Source organism: Pangasianodon hypophthalmus, chromosome 28 (genome assembly GCF_027358585.1).
Source record: "Pangasianodon hypophthalmus isolate fPanHyp1 chromosome 28, fPanHyp1.pri, whole genome shotgun sequence".
Lineage (NCBI taxonomy): Eukaryota > Metazoa > Chordata > Actinopteri > Siluriformes > Pangasiidae > Pangasianodon > Pangasianodon hypophthalmus.
The window spans coordinates 925175-942627 of record NC_069737.1 but is presented as its reverse complement, the minus strand read 5'-3'; the positions used below and the strand labels follow the sequence as shown (position 1 = coordinate 942627).

The 17453-nt window shown below is 36.7% G+C and overlaps 1 protein-coding gene and 1 long non-coding RNA gene across 2 annotated transcripts; one reads left to right on the top strand and one right to left on the bottom strand.

The window, feature by feature from the left end:
* Positions 1-2058: 2058 nt before the first annotated feature.
* LOC117596381 (uncharacterized) lies at positions 2059-12661 on the top strand. Its single transcript, XR_004577510.2, has 3 exons — positions 2059-2465; positions 8033-8149; positions 10231-12661. It is a non-coding gene; the product is annotated as an uncharacterized LOC117596381 (long non-coding RNA).
* LOC117596377 (signaling lymphocytic activation molecule) lies at positions 4549-10946 on the bottom strand. The gene is made up of 6 exons (XM_034301313.2): positions 10776-10946; positions 7820-8155; positions 6500-6796; positions 5699-5812; positions 5538-5608; positions 4549-5395 (listed from the first exon to the last, which is right to left on the bottom strand). The coding sequence occupies exons 1-6, from the start codon at positions 10843-10845 to the stop codon at positions 5318-5320; spliced, it is 966 nt and encodes a 321-aa protein (XP_034157204.2). The 5' UTR covers positions 10846-10946; the 3' UTR covers positions 4549-5317.
* Positions 12662-17453: the final 4792 nt, after the last annotated feature.

Below are 17453 nucleotides of genomic sequence, written 5' to 3'. Positions count from 1 at the left end.
AATAAAATAAATGAAATTCAGCTGCTTCTATTGTTGCTTACACACAGTGAGCCAAATTAGCTAACAATCTCCATCAAACTGGTTTGGCTTGTGTACAGAACCTTTTGTAAATCTACAGCTCAGTACAAAAGAATGGAAAAAATGCTGAAGGTCAGTTTTAGAAACCTGAGAGCTGATTTTCTGCTTCAGAACAATCAGTGCAGACGTCATTCTGAGTGGAACCATTAAATTGGGCAGAAGTTCTGCCTTTTAATGGCCATAAAGCAAAAATAACAAAAGGGGAATTTATTTAAAAAAAGAAAACACTGTAAACACTGAGTTGGAAAGAACATAGCACACACCCCTCTTACATCTTACATTTTCTGTCCTTTACTCTTATGAAGTTGTGTTTGTTAGAGCTACACACACTGAGCCAGAACAAGCAGTGTTCCAGGATGAGGATCAGATTATCAGGTTTTTCAGGAACTACAGAACACGTGTTAATTTGATGAATAAATAAACAACAACACTGACTAACACCTTTAACACCATCCTGTAGATCTGTCTCTCTCTCTCTCTCCTCAGTACACCTCAGTACAAAAGAATGGAAAAAATGCTGAAGGTCAGTTTTAGAAACCTGAGAGCTGATTTTCTGCTTCAGAACAATCAGTGCAGACGTCATTTAATGGTTCTGACTGGAACACGTGTCACTGTTTCATTTAATAGCCGTCTGGAACTCAGTGGATTTACAGTAGGTTCAGCTTTTAAAATGAAATTTCTACTTTAACAGTAAATCAATTCTTTGTTCAATGTTTTAAATTGTCTAATTCTGTATGTAAATTTACAGCGATTCAATTAAATAATGTACACATGCAGCAACTGTTTACTGTCTCTCAGTAGAGTTTATTGATAATATGGCATTTATTAGGTTTTTGATAATGTAACCAGCACATGAGTATAATTTTAGCATAAATAATTCCTCTGATAGTGTACACGCTTCCCTTATTTTGTGTTTTACACACACACAGTTCCTGGTACTAAAATCTGACAGTGAACACACTCCAGATCACACAACAACATTAACTCACTCTCTCCTATGATGTGGAGATTTCAGGATTAAGTTCAGTTTAAATTCCTGACTATGCAGAAATAGACAACCTTCAGCCTGGAAGATGAAAATCGTTCCTTTTTAACATGAATATAACCCAAAATGTGCAGCGGCCAGAGGACAAGAATGGGAATATCACATTTCCACAATAAATTAAATTAAATTAAAAACCAACAGGCGGTCAAGTGTAGTTTAAATAATTAATAAACACTGTGTGTGTTGCTGTTACAGTAAAATAATCAGTGATGGGGTGGTGTGATGAAGCGTGTTACTGATACAACACTGAAGTTGATTATTTTTCCTATAACAGCATGTCCCCAAGTGTTTTATTCCACCATGTCATACTTTTTATCTGTTTATAGTTACATTTTATGCTGTGGAACGTCCACAAAAATTTATAAAGACAAAAATCACAGCTTGTCATGTTACTGAGAAACCACAAAGTGTAAACTTTTCTAAAAGAAATGTCTTTGTTAATGTCTTTATTAACTTATAAAGTGTGGCAAACTCATAAAACCTCTTTTTGGGCTTTAGGGCAATAAAAGAGGGACATTTTAAATGACATTTAAAGAGGAAGTGATGTTCTGTACCTACTGTACCTGTCTACACTCACTCTTCCAAATAAAGTTCAGAAATAATACTTTCTGAAACTAACACTTTATCATATTAAAGATAATCATGAAAGCCATAAGTGATAGAAAACATTATGAATGTGTTAAATGTGAGAAAGGAGAAGTGAATAAGTCATTGTTTTAAACTGAATGGCAGTTTTCTCTCTCATGTGATCTACTAGGCAAACTTATGGAAATATCAGCAGGACAGTGAATTTCCTCATCTGTTCTGAGCTCAGTGTCCATCACACTGCTCCCAGTTTGAACAAAAATGAAATAAACAGCTGAGGAACTTGTTTAATCCTGTGTGATGTGGTGAAACATCTTCCTGCTTTTACTCTCAGGCTTCTGAAAGAGAACTAATTTACCTGCTGGAAGTTTCTAGACAGGTAGGACTCTGTGCTTCACCAGCGTTAATGTCTAATGTGTTCAGTCGGTAAAGGATTTGGAGTCGTAACATGTAAATAAGCTAGAAATCGTCAGCGTCATCGTCACGTCTTCGTCACGCTATTCGGGCCGCCCTGTGTGTAGATGGGAATAAAAGCAGGTCGCTTCCGTGTCCGTGCCTCAGAAGGACAGAGCATTCTCTCAGTACAGCGAAAGAATGAAAGTAATGCTGATAAACCTCTTTAAACATTCCTGGAACCTGATTTTCTGCTAATGAACAATGCTAACTGTTGACCATTTACACATCAGTGTCCTCACATGGACGTGATTTAAAGGACATCGTCATCGTCTGAGCTGGAGGCTTTACTGAGCTCTTTACGGTAGGAGAAACTGTTTAATGAACTTTCTCTTCTCACAGCAAATCACATTATTCACCTTCTTTACACTGTTTAATGCTTTATTTAAGTGCACAGGGATGAAATGGAAAATACTGATAATAATATACATGTGTAAAACCTGCTGGCTGAATTGTTTCTTATTTACAGAGATTATTTAGTGTTTTAGTTTACAATGCTACTTTAGAGATAATTATACACTGGGAAAAACTCCTGAGATTTTATGATCCTGTGATGGAACATCAAACTAGTAAAGATTAATGTATTACACAATACTGTATAATATAATATAACATAATATAATATAATAGCTTTTATAATGATTGTGTTTCTCTTTTTTAGCTGATATTAAGAAAGTAAACACAAGGAAGATGTTTTAATGTTTAAAGTGTAAATCTTATTAAAAGCTCTGGGAGATTAGTTCTTGGCTTATGGTTTGGTAAAAACAGTTAATATAAAGAAATACTCATACAGGTGACAGTAAAATAACTCTGGCTGCTTGTTTTAAAGGATCAGAATTGAGGTTTCTAATTGAACAGTTTTCACTGAAATATAATAGTTTGTACAGTTCTGGGCAAAAGTCCTCAAACTTGATGAAATGAAAAGTTTCTACTTTTAGGCCAATAAATGAACTCTCATTTACACTAAACAATAATAAAGTAAATGAATATTTGTTGGAACTCTGGCTTTAAGCCTAAACTTCTCTCAGGTTCACTGCTGTACAGTTTTATACAGAAAGCAGCTGGAAGTGTTTTTCTGCATCTTGGAGAACCTAACACAGTTCTTCTGGACACTTTGCTTCTCACTTTGCTCCTGTTTCTGAAACCAGAACAGCCTCCATTATGGGTTTATCTGGAACGTGCTCCATTACTGACCACTTCTAAAAACATTTCATTTTTTCTGTAACATTTAATGTTTTTGGAAAAAAAACATGAAAGTTTGGAAATCTGGTTGTTTGTGTTTTTCCTCACAGTTTAATGCCAAAAACACCAAATAAGCAGCTAAGACTACTTTTGTATAAAAATAATTAAGGGTGTGTAGACTTTTGCACAGTACTGTATAAGAACAGCAGGGGGCAGTGTTGTGTGTAACATCATTTATAATTAAATTCAGGGACAACGCCCATTAAACCAGGGAAGGACAGATCTCTGTGGGCTAAAAGTAACAAACCTACTAATGAAGGCCTGATCCCGCCTGCTGTGTGTGAAATAAACAGTAATGGACTTATTGTCTTTTATAGAGAAGAACTTTACAGCTTTACACCTTTAGCATTATCATGTTTTTAACTGAATGTTTAATTATTCATCCCTTCAGCCTTTTAATAGGCAATAAAGCAAAAATAACAAAAGGTTATTTACATGTTTACATTTTTATTTAAAAAAAAACTGCAAGCTCTGAGTTGGAAAAAAAAAACGAACTAGAAAGAAGCCTCTCTTACATACATGGCTGAAATTCCTAAACAGTTAATGCAGTATTTCTGTTAAACCCCTTGAATTAAAGCTGAAAGTCTACACTACAATCACATCCTGATTGCTTCATTTCAAATCCGTTGTGGTGGTGTACAGAAGCAAAATTACAGAAATCGTGTCACTGTCCAAATACTTATGGACCTGACTGTATAAGACAAGCTCTCTGACGCTTCTGTCTCTTCCGGTTATGAGGTTGTGTTTGTTTAGAGCTACACACTGAGCCAGAACAAGCAGTGTTCCAGGAAGAAGGTCAGACTATCAGGTTTTTCAGGAGCTATAGGACATGTGCTAATTTGATGAAGAAATAAACATGTTGACTAACAGTCTGATCTTTAACATGATCTTCCTAGATCTGTCTCTCTCTCTCTCAGGAGCTTTAACAGTCTGGTGTTATGTGTTAAGGGTTAAAGCTTTATTGTACAATATGTCCATTATTCTAGTTTTAATGGTTTTGCTGCTCAGAGCATTTTAAATTTTACTGTAAATTACAGACACCACTGTGCACTAACTCTGTAAATGTAGACTACAGGTAAAATACTGAGCAGACGTGTGCTTCAGTACTGGGAACAAGAAACAGCAAAAAAATCAACGTATGAAACTTGTGGGAAATAAAAGGTCACGTTTATTAACATGAACATGTGCTGGGTGTTTGCGCAGTGCGGTGATGTGTTACTGCTTTCATTCATTCATCTGCACTACATGCTTTATCCTGGTCAGGATCACTGTGGCTTAAATTACTAATATATTTATATTTTGGGAAACAGAAGCAGGGTGGAACAGCGGTACAGCAGGTAAGGTTGCTGTCTCACAGCTCTGTAACCTGAGAAGCTTAAACACTGAGAAGCAGCTGGAAAACTGAAACTGCTGATTCGTTAAAAAAAAAACCTGACGTGTTCCAGTAAAAACTCTGAAGCATTTCTGATGAGCTTGCCTTTTTGACACTTGGTTTTTAGCTGACTTTAATGTTGCTATTCATGATTATATAACGAGAACATGCAAATATTATATTAATATTAAACACACACCTAACCCTTACAGGATTTCAGCACAGCTCAGAGCAAACAGATTAATCAGTTCACAAATACGTTCATGAGAAAAACACAAGTTTAACCAGCAGACCTTCAGATAGGAATCAGTTACGAGACCCTGAAATCTACTTCCTAAAATCCCATCAAATCCCACAGGATGAAATATGATCTTAAACATAAGCAAGTCAACTTTTTAACAGCCAGTGTACATAATCTACACATTTTAAACACACAGAGTGAACATTTGCGACCAACTGTGAACAAGATAAATACTGTTTAAAAAAAAAGGTTTAATAACAAATTGATTAAAATAATAAAAAGGATATACTGATGTATTGAATTATCTGGATTTCTTCACAGCTGCATACACCACAGAGTCACTCTCCGCTTCACCATGCGTTACTCTCGAGTTTTCTTCCTGTGAGACACAACAGTGTATTTCAGTATCTGAATCAGGGAGAGACTTTATCACTCCTGTGGAGGAAATGTGATTTTTATACCAAAACCTCTAATGCATTTCACATCATGATCATGTTCAGAAGTTTTCTTTAGATGTTTACCTCTTTAACGCTCTCTGCACTGTGAGCTGTAATATTCACATCAGCGTAAGTCAGTTCAGGTTTTTCAGGAACTAAAGACACACAAATCAGATGAAATTTTACTAAACATGGCAAATGTAAAAACTAAACTAAACACATGAACAGAAAGATGCGTTACTTGCCTGGTTGCTTTTTCTTTTTCAGCCAAAGCCACACAGATACAGATATTATTAATAACACAAAACCTGCAGCAGATATCAGGACAGGAAGCAGTGAACGGGAACGATCAGTTTGTCCTGTGAACAATACGATATATTCATTAATTATTTTCTCTATATGATGCAGACATAAGACTAGAGCTGGGAGATATGACAAAAATATATCATGATACTTGAAGTTAAATGATACGTATCACAGTATTTAGGTTTTCTAACAAAGTAGCAGTAAAACAAAATGTAAAGAAAGAGTTTGGTGATATTTATTAAATTATTATTGTGTAATTGTGTAAATGTAATTGTGACAAAAATAGTAGAGAAATATCATAAAAAGATTACAATATCTCAGAAAAGTGTACTGTGTTATAATTTATCTCAATAGCGATATTATATCGTCATATCACCCAGCTCTACATAACACACACACTAAGCCCATGTTATTTTGATTCTTGACTCAAATCCATGAGAAACCTGTAACATGAAGCTGGCACTTGATTAATATTCCATTGCGGTCAGTTAATATGAATCCTCGATGTACTTTTTCATGGTATTGTTGATATTGACTCCACTGAATGATGTTGTGTTCACTGAGACTTTCACACATAAGCATTTAAACTACTGAATTTTCTTTAAACAACCAGACTGACAGACCATCAATAATGAATTTATTTTATATCTTAATCTTCAGTCACCTCTGTCTCACTCCTACATGAATATTCATTATTCTGTTCTATTCACAGTGATGATAGTTTAGAGTCTCTGACGTACCTGAGTTATGATCACAGAGCTGTGCGATGTTGAGAGAAGTTGTTTTATTGCTGCCAGGGTTTGCAGACACACAGGTATAAGTGTTAGTGTTAATATCATGGAGTTGTATTTGAAGTGGGAGATTGAGGGGAACATTGAGATCTGTGTTATTGGTGATATTGAGTCTCTCATTCCCTCTGTACCAGGATAACTTCACATCTTCTCCATTCTCCACAGTGCACAGGAGGAAACACGGCTCTGTGGAAGACACACTTCGATTTCCTCTTTGATTTCCTATTACTGGAGTTGATACTGGAGCTAAGAAACAGAAACTCAGGTTAAAACAGAACAGATTAGAAACAACTGCTTTAGAAGTCAGTTAAAGCAACATGATTTAAGTAAATAAACACTGTGTGAGTTGATCTTACAGTAAAACACTGAGTGATGGGGTGGTGTGAGTTACAGTTAATGTGGAACGTCCATGAAACAGCTATAAACAGTCGTTCTGTCACAGATTCCCCTCTCAGTGCTGCAAGTGCTGCTTTCTCTTGTTTCATTTTCCATGTCGTTTGTTCTGGTGTCAGAATTGTCTCCGCCTTGGACATGTCATTGGTTGGTTCCTCTAAAGTGTTCACCGGTTCTGTGTTTTGCTTTAATTAATTATTAATTATATCAATTATATTTAACCCTGTTGTTTCTCTGTTGCTCACGTGTTCTAGCTTTATTCCAGTTTTCTGACTCTTACATGTGTTATCGTTTTGGAATATGGATTTCCCTGTGATTATTTTGCCTCCATGTTTATGAACCCGTTCTTTCGCTTCTGACTGCAGCTATTGGAATGCCCTGAATAAGGACATACTGACTTTACGCACTTTCATTCTGGCTATCACCACACATTACACTCTCTTTTTTCTCTCTCTTAAAGTTAATAAAACAAAAAATGCAGCTTGTAACTGAGACCAGTTAGAGACCAGTGACTGGTTACGTTTAAAACAAGGACTGAAGTTAATTTAGTTAAAAATCTCAATGGCTAGTTTCAGACTGTTTTATCTATGCTCTCTTTTCCCACGTGTTTTCCATGATTTGAACACTAGTCTTTAAATTTCCAGGTCTTCCAGATTGGGCAGAAATGATGATTATACATTGTTTGTCCATGATTAATGTTTGTCCTCATAAACTGCATCTGTCAGTGTAAAAAAAATATTGTTTCATGGCAGATTCATCTGTAAATGATGTTCCTGATGCAGTTTGACTACACTCAGCTCTGTCTGGCCTTTCTATATTTATGAAGTTATGAGACTGAATATGGACAGGAAGGAGACATGAAACACTTTTACTCACCATAAACACTGACACTGAAAGTCCTGGATGATATGCGTCCATTGATGACTTGTAATAAATAAACTCCAGAATCATTTCTGCTGATGTTCCTCATGGTTAAAGCTCCACTGATTCTGTCCAGCTGCAGTCGCTCTTTAAATCTCTCACTGATTTTTGTAGCAGTTTCTCCTTTAAACACCTGACTAAACAATATCTTTTCCTCTGCTTTCTCAGGTCCATAAGACCACAGAATCTGAGCATCACTCTGAATCCCAGTGATCCCAGTATGGAGAGTTATAGTGGTTCCTTCCACTTCCTGCAGTTTGACCGTCTCGTCTCCAGCCGCACACAGTAAACCTGCATCACAGCTTCAGCTTCAGATTCATCATTTCACTCACAAACACAATCACATACAGTCCATTAAAACTACACTGTGCTACAGATTTGGGATTTCAGATGATGCTGTTTTCAAATACAAAATGCAAAAATATTACATTTCAGAGAATCTGATATATTCTGTAGCAAATATATTATTATGTACTATAGTAGTGTATCTATTACTAAATATTTTACAATATAGCTAACAATATACAGCGCTTCGCAAAAGTATTCAACCCCCTTAAACTTCATGGGATTCGTCTGGATTATAAAAAACACTTATACAGATTGTTCCAGCCAGTATTTTTACTGCAAACCAATCTGCTCTTAAAGTACATTTTCAAAGTCAAAATTCATTATTTGTCATCAGATCTTTTAAAAAAAAAGAAAAAAAGAAAAAAAAAAAAAAAGAAAAATGCTGCTTGCATAAGTATTCACCCCCTTCAGACTAGCACTTGGAAGAACCACCCTTTGCTGCAGTAACAGCTGTAAGTGTGTTGGGGTCGGTGAAGTTCCTGCCAGCTCTGCGCGTTGTTTGAGATTTTCACCCATTCTTCCTGCCAGATTTGCTCCAGCTTCTTCAGGCTGCTTTGGTCTTGTGTTTGAGACCATTGTCCTGCTGAACGGTGAAGTTTCTTCCAAGCTTTAGTTTTTTAGCAGACTGAAGCGATTTCTTTTCTAATATCCTCCTGTATTTGACTCTATCCATTCTTTCTTCAATTTTCACAAGAAGCCCAGGTTCAGTGGATAGAAAGCATCCCCAGAGCACGATGCTGCCACCACCATATTTCACTGTAGAGACTGGTGTTAATTGGGTTTGCACCACACATAGCACTTGCCCAAATACAGTATCTAGATCTTGGTCTCATCTCACCAAAAAACACATCTTCACTGATTGGCTCTTGTGTTTTCATACAGCTGTTCTTGAGCATCAGTTTCTTTTTAGCCATGCCTTCCACACATTCCCCGGCTATGCAGAGCTCATAAAATGGTTGTCTGATGCACCTTCACTTCACTCTCAGCCACTGTACTCTATAACTCCTTCAGAGTGACTTTTGGGGCACAGTCTCTGTCTTGTTTATGAGTTTTGAGGGACAGTCTTGTCCAGGTACTGCTTGTCTAAATACTGCTTCTCTAGTTACTGTTTGTCTAAGTACTGCTTGGGTGGTGTGATGCAGCTTCCGCGTCCTCAGTATTGATCTCACTAGGATGTCCAACCTCTTATATATAATTTTACATCCTATTCCTAAGTGATGAAATTCTATTACCTTATCTTTAACTTCATTAGAATGCTCCTTAGCCTTCACTTTCACTCCTTTCCTTCAGACTGACCCTCTTTTCAAGGGCAGTTCAGCTCAGGTGGTTTTTATTCAGGGAACTATTTTAATATTTCACAGGTGAAGGTCAATTCTAAGTCAGTTATGTCCTTGTTAAGACAATATCTTTCATCTGGAGCTTTGAGATTCCTGCAGACTGATAATTATTTTGACTGGAAATTCACTGTAAGAGATCATGAGTCAGCAGAAAAAATACTGAGAGGAAGAATATGTTCATTTATTATTTGTAATTCAGACAAATCTGATCAATTCCAGGGGGGTCAAATACTTTTGCAAGACACCGTACAGTTAAATAACAGTGGAGGAATTTGCATATATTTACAAATATAGTGCACAGGATTTTCCAATATATTTCTGTTGCATAAGGAGAGACTGTTATTGAGAAAATAAATGGATCTGGGTTGATTTATTTGAAAGAGGATTTTCACTGAAAAATAACATCAGTGTACAAGTAAGAGTCACTTGATTTTAGCCTGGATCATTAATGTTTTATTTTCATTAATCAGATGGTACACTTTTTAAAGTTATAGCTACACAATAGAAAATATAGACTTAAAGTGTGAAATTATCAGAGTGGAAAACATCATCATCACAAATCAGCACAATGAATCTATAATATCATGGATTTATAGTCTTACGAATCCTAAATCAATAAGCACAAGCTGTCTTTACTATACAGTCAGAACACTTTAATTGCTAACATTATTTTATTTGCAGAAAAGTGGACTGAACTGGATCTTTCCCTGTCACTGGAGTGGAGAAAAACACCTTCTGTACCTTCAGGTGTGTCTCTAAACATTACTCTCAAAGCTAATTAATGTACATGAGAGTTTCTTAAACTAATCATGTTCCTCAGATCAATTAAAAGTAAAACACACTCATATAATTAAAAAAACACACACTACAGGAATAAATGATGTGCTGTAGAGAGTCCCACCTCAGTGACAGTGAAAAGTGCTGTTCAGTGTTTATTCTGAGAGTTTAATAGAAAGGAAACTAAACAGGTTCCTGTGTTTGGCTTTGTCTGAAAAGTCAAAGTGCTGTGAAACAGGAGCTTTTCAGAGGACTCATTAACACCAGCTCTAAACTGCTGTAGCACTGTTCAGCTTAACACTGAGCAAAATTCACTCCATCCAACACACCAAGTATTACACTGACTTTCACAACCCACTTTCCCCTTCTTCAGGACGGACTTCTTTTATAAAACTCTGTAGATTTACAGTTACACTTTCTTCTGTTGTGAAGGAAAGGTGTAAACTTACAGCACAGCAGGAGGAGAAAAGTCCAGAGAATCCTGTTTCCTGCTAAAATAGTCACATTTTCATAATCCATAGTAAGTGTTTGTCAGCCAGACATTTTCCCGTCGTCCTGAACATCAGTGTCACTGAAGGATTTTATAAACAATAAAACTAGCAGATAAGCGACATGGTGTGTGTTTCTGCTGTATGTTATGCTTCCGATGCTGTTAGCTTAGCGTCTTTACTGGCTCACATCCATCAACCCGCTGCAGCTCCTCCTGTGGCAGTGTGTTCAGTCTGTACATGCTCAGTACACACTTTCCCCTCAGCTCTGTGTAACACACCTTTTTAAAGATATTTTCAGGTGTATTTAATGAGGGCTTTAAAATGTTATAATTAGAAAAAATTAAATGTTATAATTACATACTGATCCTACAAATATTACTTGAATAATTGTGTTTGTAGTCAAAAGGAGAATGTGGGAAAACACTGCCATTGCCCTGTAATTATTATCTGATGTCACATAATACCATCTCCACCATCCTAAACATAACTAATAAATAGCTAATATTCTCATCCTAAAGTCATTTAGTTTCTATTTTACAGTTTCAGAGCCATGCACCTGCGCTTTAATATTATGATTAACACAGTGTTCTCGACTTCTCTCTAATGGCTCAACACTAACAGATCACAGAAATCTAACTAGTGGACACTTGCAGCACAAGGCTAGGAGGAACGGACGTGTAAACTCTGTTTCTTAGTTCAAACTCTGTTACTGCAATTCCTTCTCATTCCTTCAAACTATACAGTAAAACCAGTTTTCTTTAGCTTACTATGTAAAGTAGGGATAGATAGATAGATAGATGGATAGATAGATTATTCAGTCTATAGTTATATTCACTCCATCCTCAGGCTTAACAGGCCTCGTCTAATGTTAAAATCCTTTAACATAACAGTGGAGATTTTCCCACACTGAGAGTAAGTCATTAAGGAAAAGAGAAACGCATACAGGAACGCAGAGCTTCTGTAGATGTGGATGTAAGAAGGTAAGTGTTCAGGGCCTTCTGTGACTCACATCTAGCCATCAATCTGTGCATTATAAACTGCAGTTTGCACTTGAAGTCATTTGCATTTAAAATACAGTGGTTATGCTTTTTGATCATGTATTTAAATAAGCTGCGAGAAATGCTTTACATAATTCCATATGATTTTTTTCAATATTACTAAAACAGAGAACAGTTCTGACTGTAATTGTTACAGGACTTGATGTTTTGTGTGTGTTAGATCGTTAGATCAAAAGCTAATAAACAATAACGATACTAGTGAAGTGTTACTTAAATGTCTGTGCTTACATTTTATGTGTTTAATCTTGTGACTGTATTTCCTGAACCGAACTGTTGTTGTGTCATGAAGACCTCGAAATAAAAAGAATCCACACAAGCTCTGACCCAGATAAAACACACCACAGAGATTAAAAGATTAAAAGAACCGTGTTTGAGAATTCTTTATCAAATCAATCAACAATTAAACAAAGACTTGAAATTCATAACTGAGCTCATTTGAACTTGTTAGTAATGCACTGAGCAAACAGATGTGTTGGTTAGATTTTAGTTTTGCTTTTTACGGGAATCAGCATGTGTCAGTGTGTATAACATCCTTTTACATTTGTGTTTTAAATAAATGTGTGGTGTTTATTCTAAAGTAATGATTGTCAGTCATTATTCTATCGAGCCTGTTGTAGGAAGTTCAGCACTGGACTGGACTCCTGTCTAGATCTTGAAGTTTGTACACCCTCAGGTAGACGTTACATTACATGCAGGTAACATGCCAATTTCACTTCAGTCTGTACTTAGAACCAGAAAGATCATACTCATGCTTGCAAACATTTAATAAAAAAACTTTTTATATAATGTGTGATCATGCTTCATTTTTATGTGACATTTTAAAACGAGCGTAATGAAGTTTTAGACAAAAATTACTCTGTAAAAATATAGCTCAGTTGGTTCTGAATAAACACATTAACACTTAGTGTAGAATGAACAGAATGATCACTTCAGGGTTAGTTTCAGAACTTTACACGTCTTGTGTAAAAGAAAAATAAAGTTGGTGATTTCTGCAGTCTGGTCGTCCATCACCACTTCCCCTTTACTGTGTGTGTGAGACGGAGAGCTGAACACTGAACCAACCACAAACTTCTGCACCAATTATGACAAGTGTCACTGTTTTGTCATTTCCTTTCTCTCTTAATGGTTCATTAAATGTTTTGGAGGTTGTGCATTATAAAGATGGGGACAGTGAAGAGTTATCAGTATTTGTGTGAGACATTTTGGTACCTGAGCGCTTGTTAAAGGTAAAAGCACGACTCAGTTCTGTAGATTTGTGTCTCGTTAGCTGAGAATCAGATTCGTTAGCTGAGAATCAGGTGTAAATGTGTATCTGTGTTAAATTAGTTAAGCAGTGTACAGGTCAAATGATGCACACATTATCACTTCAGTATTAAAGCTACTATATGATACAATTTTAAAACAGAAATGGAAACTTACTGGAATTTGGACATTGTACAGATGTGAAGATGTTAACAGTTTAATGCTTTGGTCAGTAAGAACACAGAAACAGAGAGAAGAATCAGAGAGTCAGTAGATTCCCCAGCTGAGTATTCGAGACCTCACAGGCAGTTTTCATTTCCTCTGAGATTCCTATTGTGCTGGAGAACCTAATGCACCATCACTCCATTTCCCATTATCCACAAATCAATACAACTAAGATATCAAATGCTTTTGTCTTCTAAAAGCCTGTGTGGCTGGAAGCGATAAAAGCACACTGTGCAGCAGAACAGCCAGGGTACTATAAGGGGGGATACAGAACTGTAGTTAGCTAATATTACCTAGAGAACTAGTTAGCTAGTTAGCACAACAAGAGAACAGCTGTAGCTGCTTGGAGAGAGAATTAGATGGAGGGTGGAGGACTGAAGGGACTCTTTTAGTAACTCAGACTCTGAATCTATATCCTGATGATCCACTGCTTTAATTAAATTTATATTTTAATTATTCAGAGAGCGGTAACTGCATTGTTTTTTTCTAGTTTTTTTTTCCAGCACAAATTTCACTTCTTTGTTTTGTGGTTTGTCTATTTTGGTTTCTAATGAATTTCTTAAAAGAACCAAACGTCACATCTCTTTTTCATCCGCCCACATCCACACGCTATTTAGGTTATAGTCAGAAGATGAGATCTCAGAGAGAGAGAGAGAGAGAGAGAGAGAGCATGTCTGAACAAGCATTTTACAGAACACACTACTGCATGACCACACCCTGTAATATTCTCTCTCTCTTAATGCAGAAGTGTGAAGACCCTTAGGATTTATTTAACACCACAGAGAAAGCAATCGCAGGTTTAGCTATACCTCTGTCAGGTTATAATCTGAAAATGGTCGAAAAACAGAAATTCCCCGCAGATGTTTGTGGATAATGATGACTGAGTCAGTTACAGACAACGGCTGATGGCTTTCACCTGCTTCCTGTTTTCCCAAACAGCAAGCTGGAACACGTTGAGAGAACAATTTCTATCATCAGTCTCATACTTTCAGTTTGTAATATTCCTGCACTAACACTCTGTTCTGACTGTAAGCCTCAGTGTGGGTCTGGGCTTGTTGCTTTTAGTGCCAGATAGCATCACCACCATTCGATGGTTCTGCAAACACATGTGGCCAGTTTCTGCAGTTGAATGAGGTAGAGATGTGGTTTTCTAGTCTGCCACTGCTTCCCCAAATAGCCAACAGTTTAACACAGTTCAAATCCTAATTTGCATTTGCAAACAAGAAATATTTAAATAGTCTGCTCGTTCTCAAAAGCACCATTAAAAACTATAACAATGGTCTATTTCACATTCTCTAATATAATCGTTCAGGGACAGGAAGCGTGATCAGTAGCTGAAAACCTTGTTCCTGTAGATTTACTAGTGATAAGGACTGGATTTTACATGTCGTTATAAAAAGGCGGGAAAGGAAGAACACCCACTAAACTAGTTTTTTCTTATGCGTGTGCAGAGCCGGTTACAGAGACACAGCATTATAGCTGGAGGGAAAGACAGTGTTATAGAAATGAGGACGGACCACAGCAGAGGAGCTTCAGAAATGCTAAAACAAGTTCTAAAAAGACTACAAAGTTTATTGTTTATACAAAATATACTGGAATATTATATAATCTGAAGTTACCCAACTCACTGTTATGTAACACATCATGCTGAGCCACTTCTGATGAGAGCTTCTTACATACAAAGTCGCTTTGTTATTGATTTATGGCGCAAAATCACATGGCCAAGCTTCAGACACCATAATGGATCTAAGTTCAGGATCTGAGCCTGAATATCAGTTTACCTCATCTACTGCGCTGTAGTGTGTATGGCATTCAGACTTATCATCATCAACCACAGAGCGTCAGGAAGAGCAAGTCAGAACAAGCTGAAAGCAGAAGATTGCTTTAACGACAGAGCATTAATGTAACACAGAACATTCAGCTTTATATCTGCCTGCACAGATAACTCCAGTTATACTGACTCCTGTCCTGCTATATTAAATCCTCATCACTACCAGTTACTTTTATTTCTTATAAACTAGTATTCTTAAAACATCTGGTATAAAAATAACTCATGAGTCACAGAGCCAGACAGAATCACTCTGCTGAGTCTCGGTACTTTCCAGAGGTTTCTTCCTCTTTAGAGCAATTTTATGGACTTTTCATTGCCACCATCATGACTGTATTTACCTAGCTCACTGGGTTTTTCCTGAATGATGTGTCCTGAATATTGTACTTGTATATAGATGTATATAGATTTGTGTGATAATGTGGGGGGTAACAGAGTTCCTGAGTGGCACCAGTTTAAATCCTGACGAAGCCACAGCCATCAGGGAGCTAAGAGAGGAAACTTGGCTGTGCTGTCTGGGTGGGAGGGGCTTACTCTCTCTCTCACCTATCAATCACAGCGACACTAGCCAATCATGGGTGTCTATGAGTTCATGTATATGGAAGAGGGCAGATAGCGCTTTCCTCTGAGTGTGTTACGCCGCCCTGTGACGCAGCATGAGCAGCACTTTGAAAAGATGCAGTTGTTTGGCTTCATGTGTCTTGAGGAAGCACGTGTTAGCCTTCATCCTCCCGGTTGTTAGCTGGTGTATGATGGGGAGAGCTGATTGGTGGGTGGAAAGTGGCATGTGATCAAACTGGGAAGAAATTTTTTAAAAGTCCAGCACACAATATCTTCCAGCGGGTTTTTCTGGGATATTAGCATGACTTAACTACAGAGCAGATAGACAGTGTAACCTGTCGAAAACAACACTTCCGTACTATAAGTTAGAGCACTAATGAATAAACAGTGTTAGAAAATGATGAAACATTTTTAAAAAGTCATTGTGTAAAGTGGATTATTTTCCTACAATATACTGAAAAACCACAAAGACATAAACGTCTCCTTACACAACATTTCACCAAATTAAAATCATTATGTGATTTCACTGAATGCTTTTAAGTCTGAGTTGTGAAAAAATAAAATACTGTTCCTGAAAGCTTAATAGAACATCCATTATAAATGATCATTTCTAGATGAAATTCAGTACGTAAAAGATTTTCATTTTTAATACAGTGTCTTGCACCTCGTCTTTCACATTTAGCTGCAGCTGGCAAACAAACAACTTGTCCACGACTAAACCTTAACCCAGTCTTTGGGGATCTTTCAGTGGCATGTGTACAGAATTTCTGAGTAAACAGGAAGTTTCGATGGTCAGCTTGTTTATACTCATGTGAGGGCTAAAGGAAGTGACTAATTGCAGTGGCGTATCTGTGAAAAGACTAAATTTTATTTCAGTAACAGAAAATGTGCAAAAGGACTAATGTTTCTTTCTGATCTCCTCAATCTTTACATATTTTATACAGAATTTTAATTTACAGATTCACATTTATATCTCCGAGTGTGTCGTATTTCCATGTTGTCTAGTAAAAAGTCTCTTATAAACAGAGTCTGGTGTAAAATGTGTGAGTTCGTGTATGACTTGTCTGATATTTTGGGTTGTGGTCTTTTCCATTTCCTGTCTCTCTGACTATGAGACCCTCTTTGTATTCTCATCATCACGCTTCCTGTTGAACAATCACGTGAGTAAGACCCTGAATGTGTGTGGTGTGTTTTGTTTTATTCTGTATTATTTAAAACTGGAAAGAGTTTTTTTCTACTTCTAAATCTGACAGCTTTCAAAATATCTCATTATAATAACTGTCCAGTTAAATAAAGGTTCATGTTCCAGTTTATTTTTATCGTCCTCTGCTGATCTGTGACCATAAATAAATAAATAAATAATTTAAATAAATAATTGATCGTAATTTATCCACCTGTACGTCACACGTCCTTTCCAGATCACTGGTCTAGCTGCCCTTTTTAAACTCAGACTCCTCTGAGCTTCTATAATGTGTTTAATGCAGGTTTAAGACCAGATGCTCCACAGACCAGATGTTTGAACTGAACAACAGCTGGTCTGGAATTTCTGAACACATAATAACTGCCTTTTGTTAGTGAACGACTCGGTGTGTATGCTGTCAGGCCTTTCTTTGTTAGGTGTATGTGTGTGTTCATGTGGAGATGAGAAAGAGTTAATATTTAATCTAAAACTGTTTAACTGATGCTTGGAGATTGTTGTTATGGCAACAAGCTGTTAATTGT

Bases quoted from the DNA above. Each gene is read 5' to 3' on its own strand.
- LOC117596377 (XM_034301313.2), bottom strand. From the start codon at position 10,845: ATGGATTATGAAAATGTGACTATTTTAGCAGGAAACAGGATTCTCTGG. The intron at 5,813-6,499 runs GTACGTCAGAGA...TATTGTTCACAG, and splicing joins GCTCTGTGATCATAACTCAG to GACAAACTGATCGTTCCCGT. The intron at 5,396-5,537 runs GTAAACATCTAA...TGTGTCTCACAG, and splicing joins GTGCAGAGAGCGTTAAAGAG to GAAGAAAACTCGAGAGTAAC.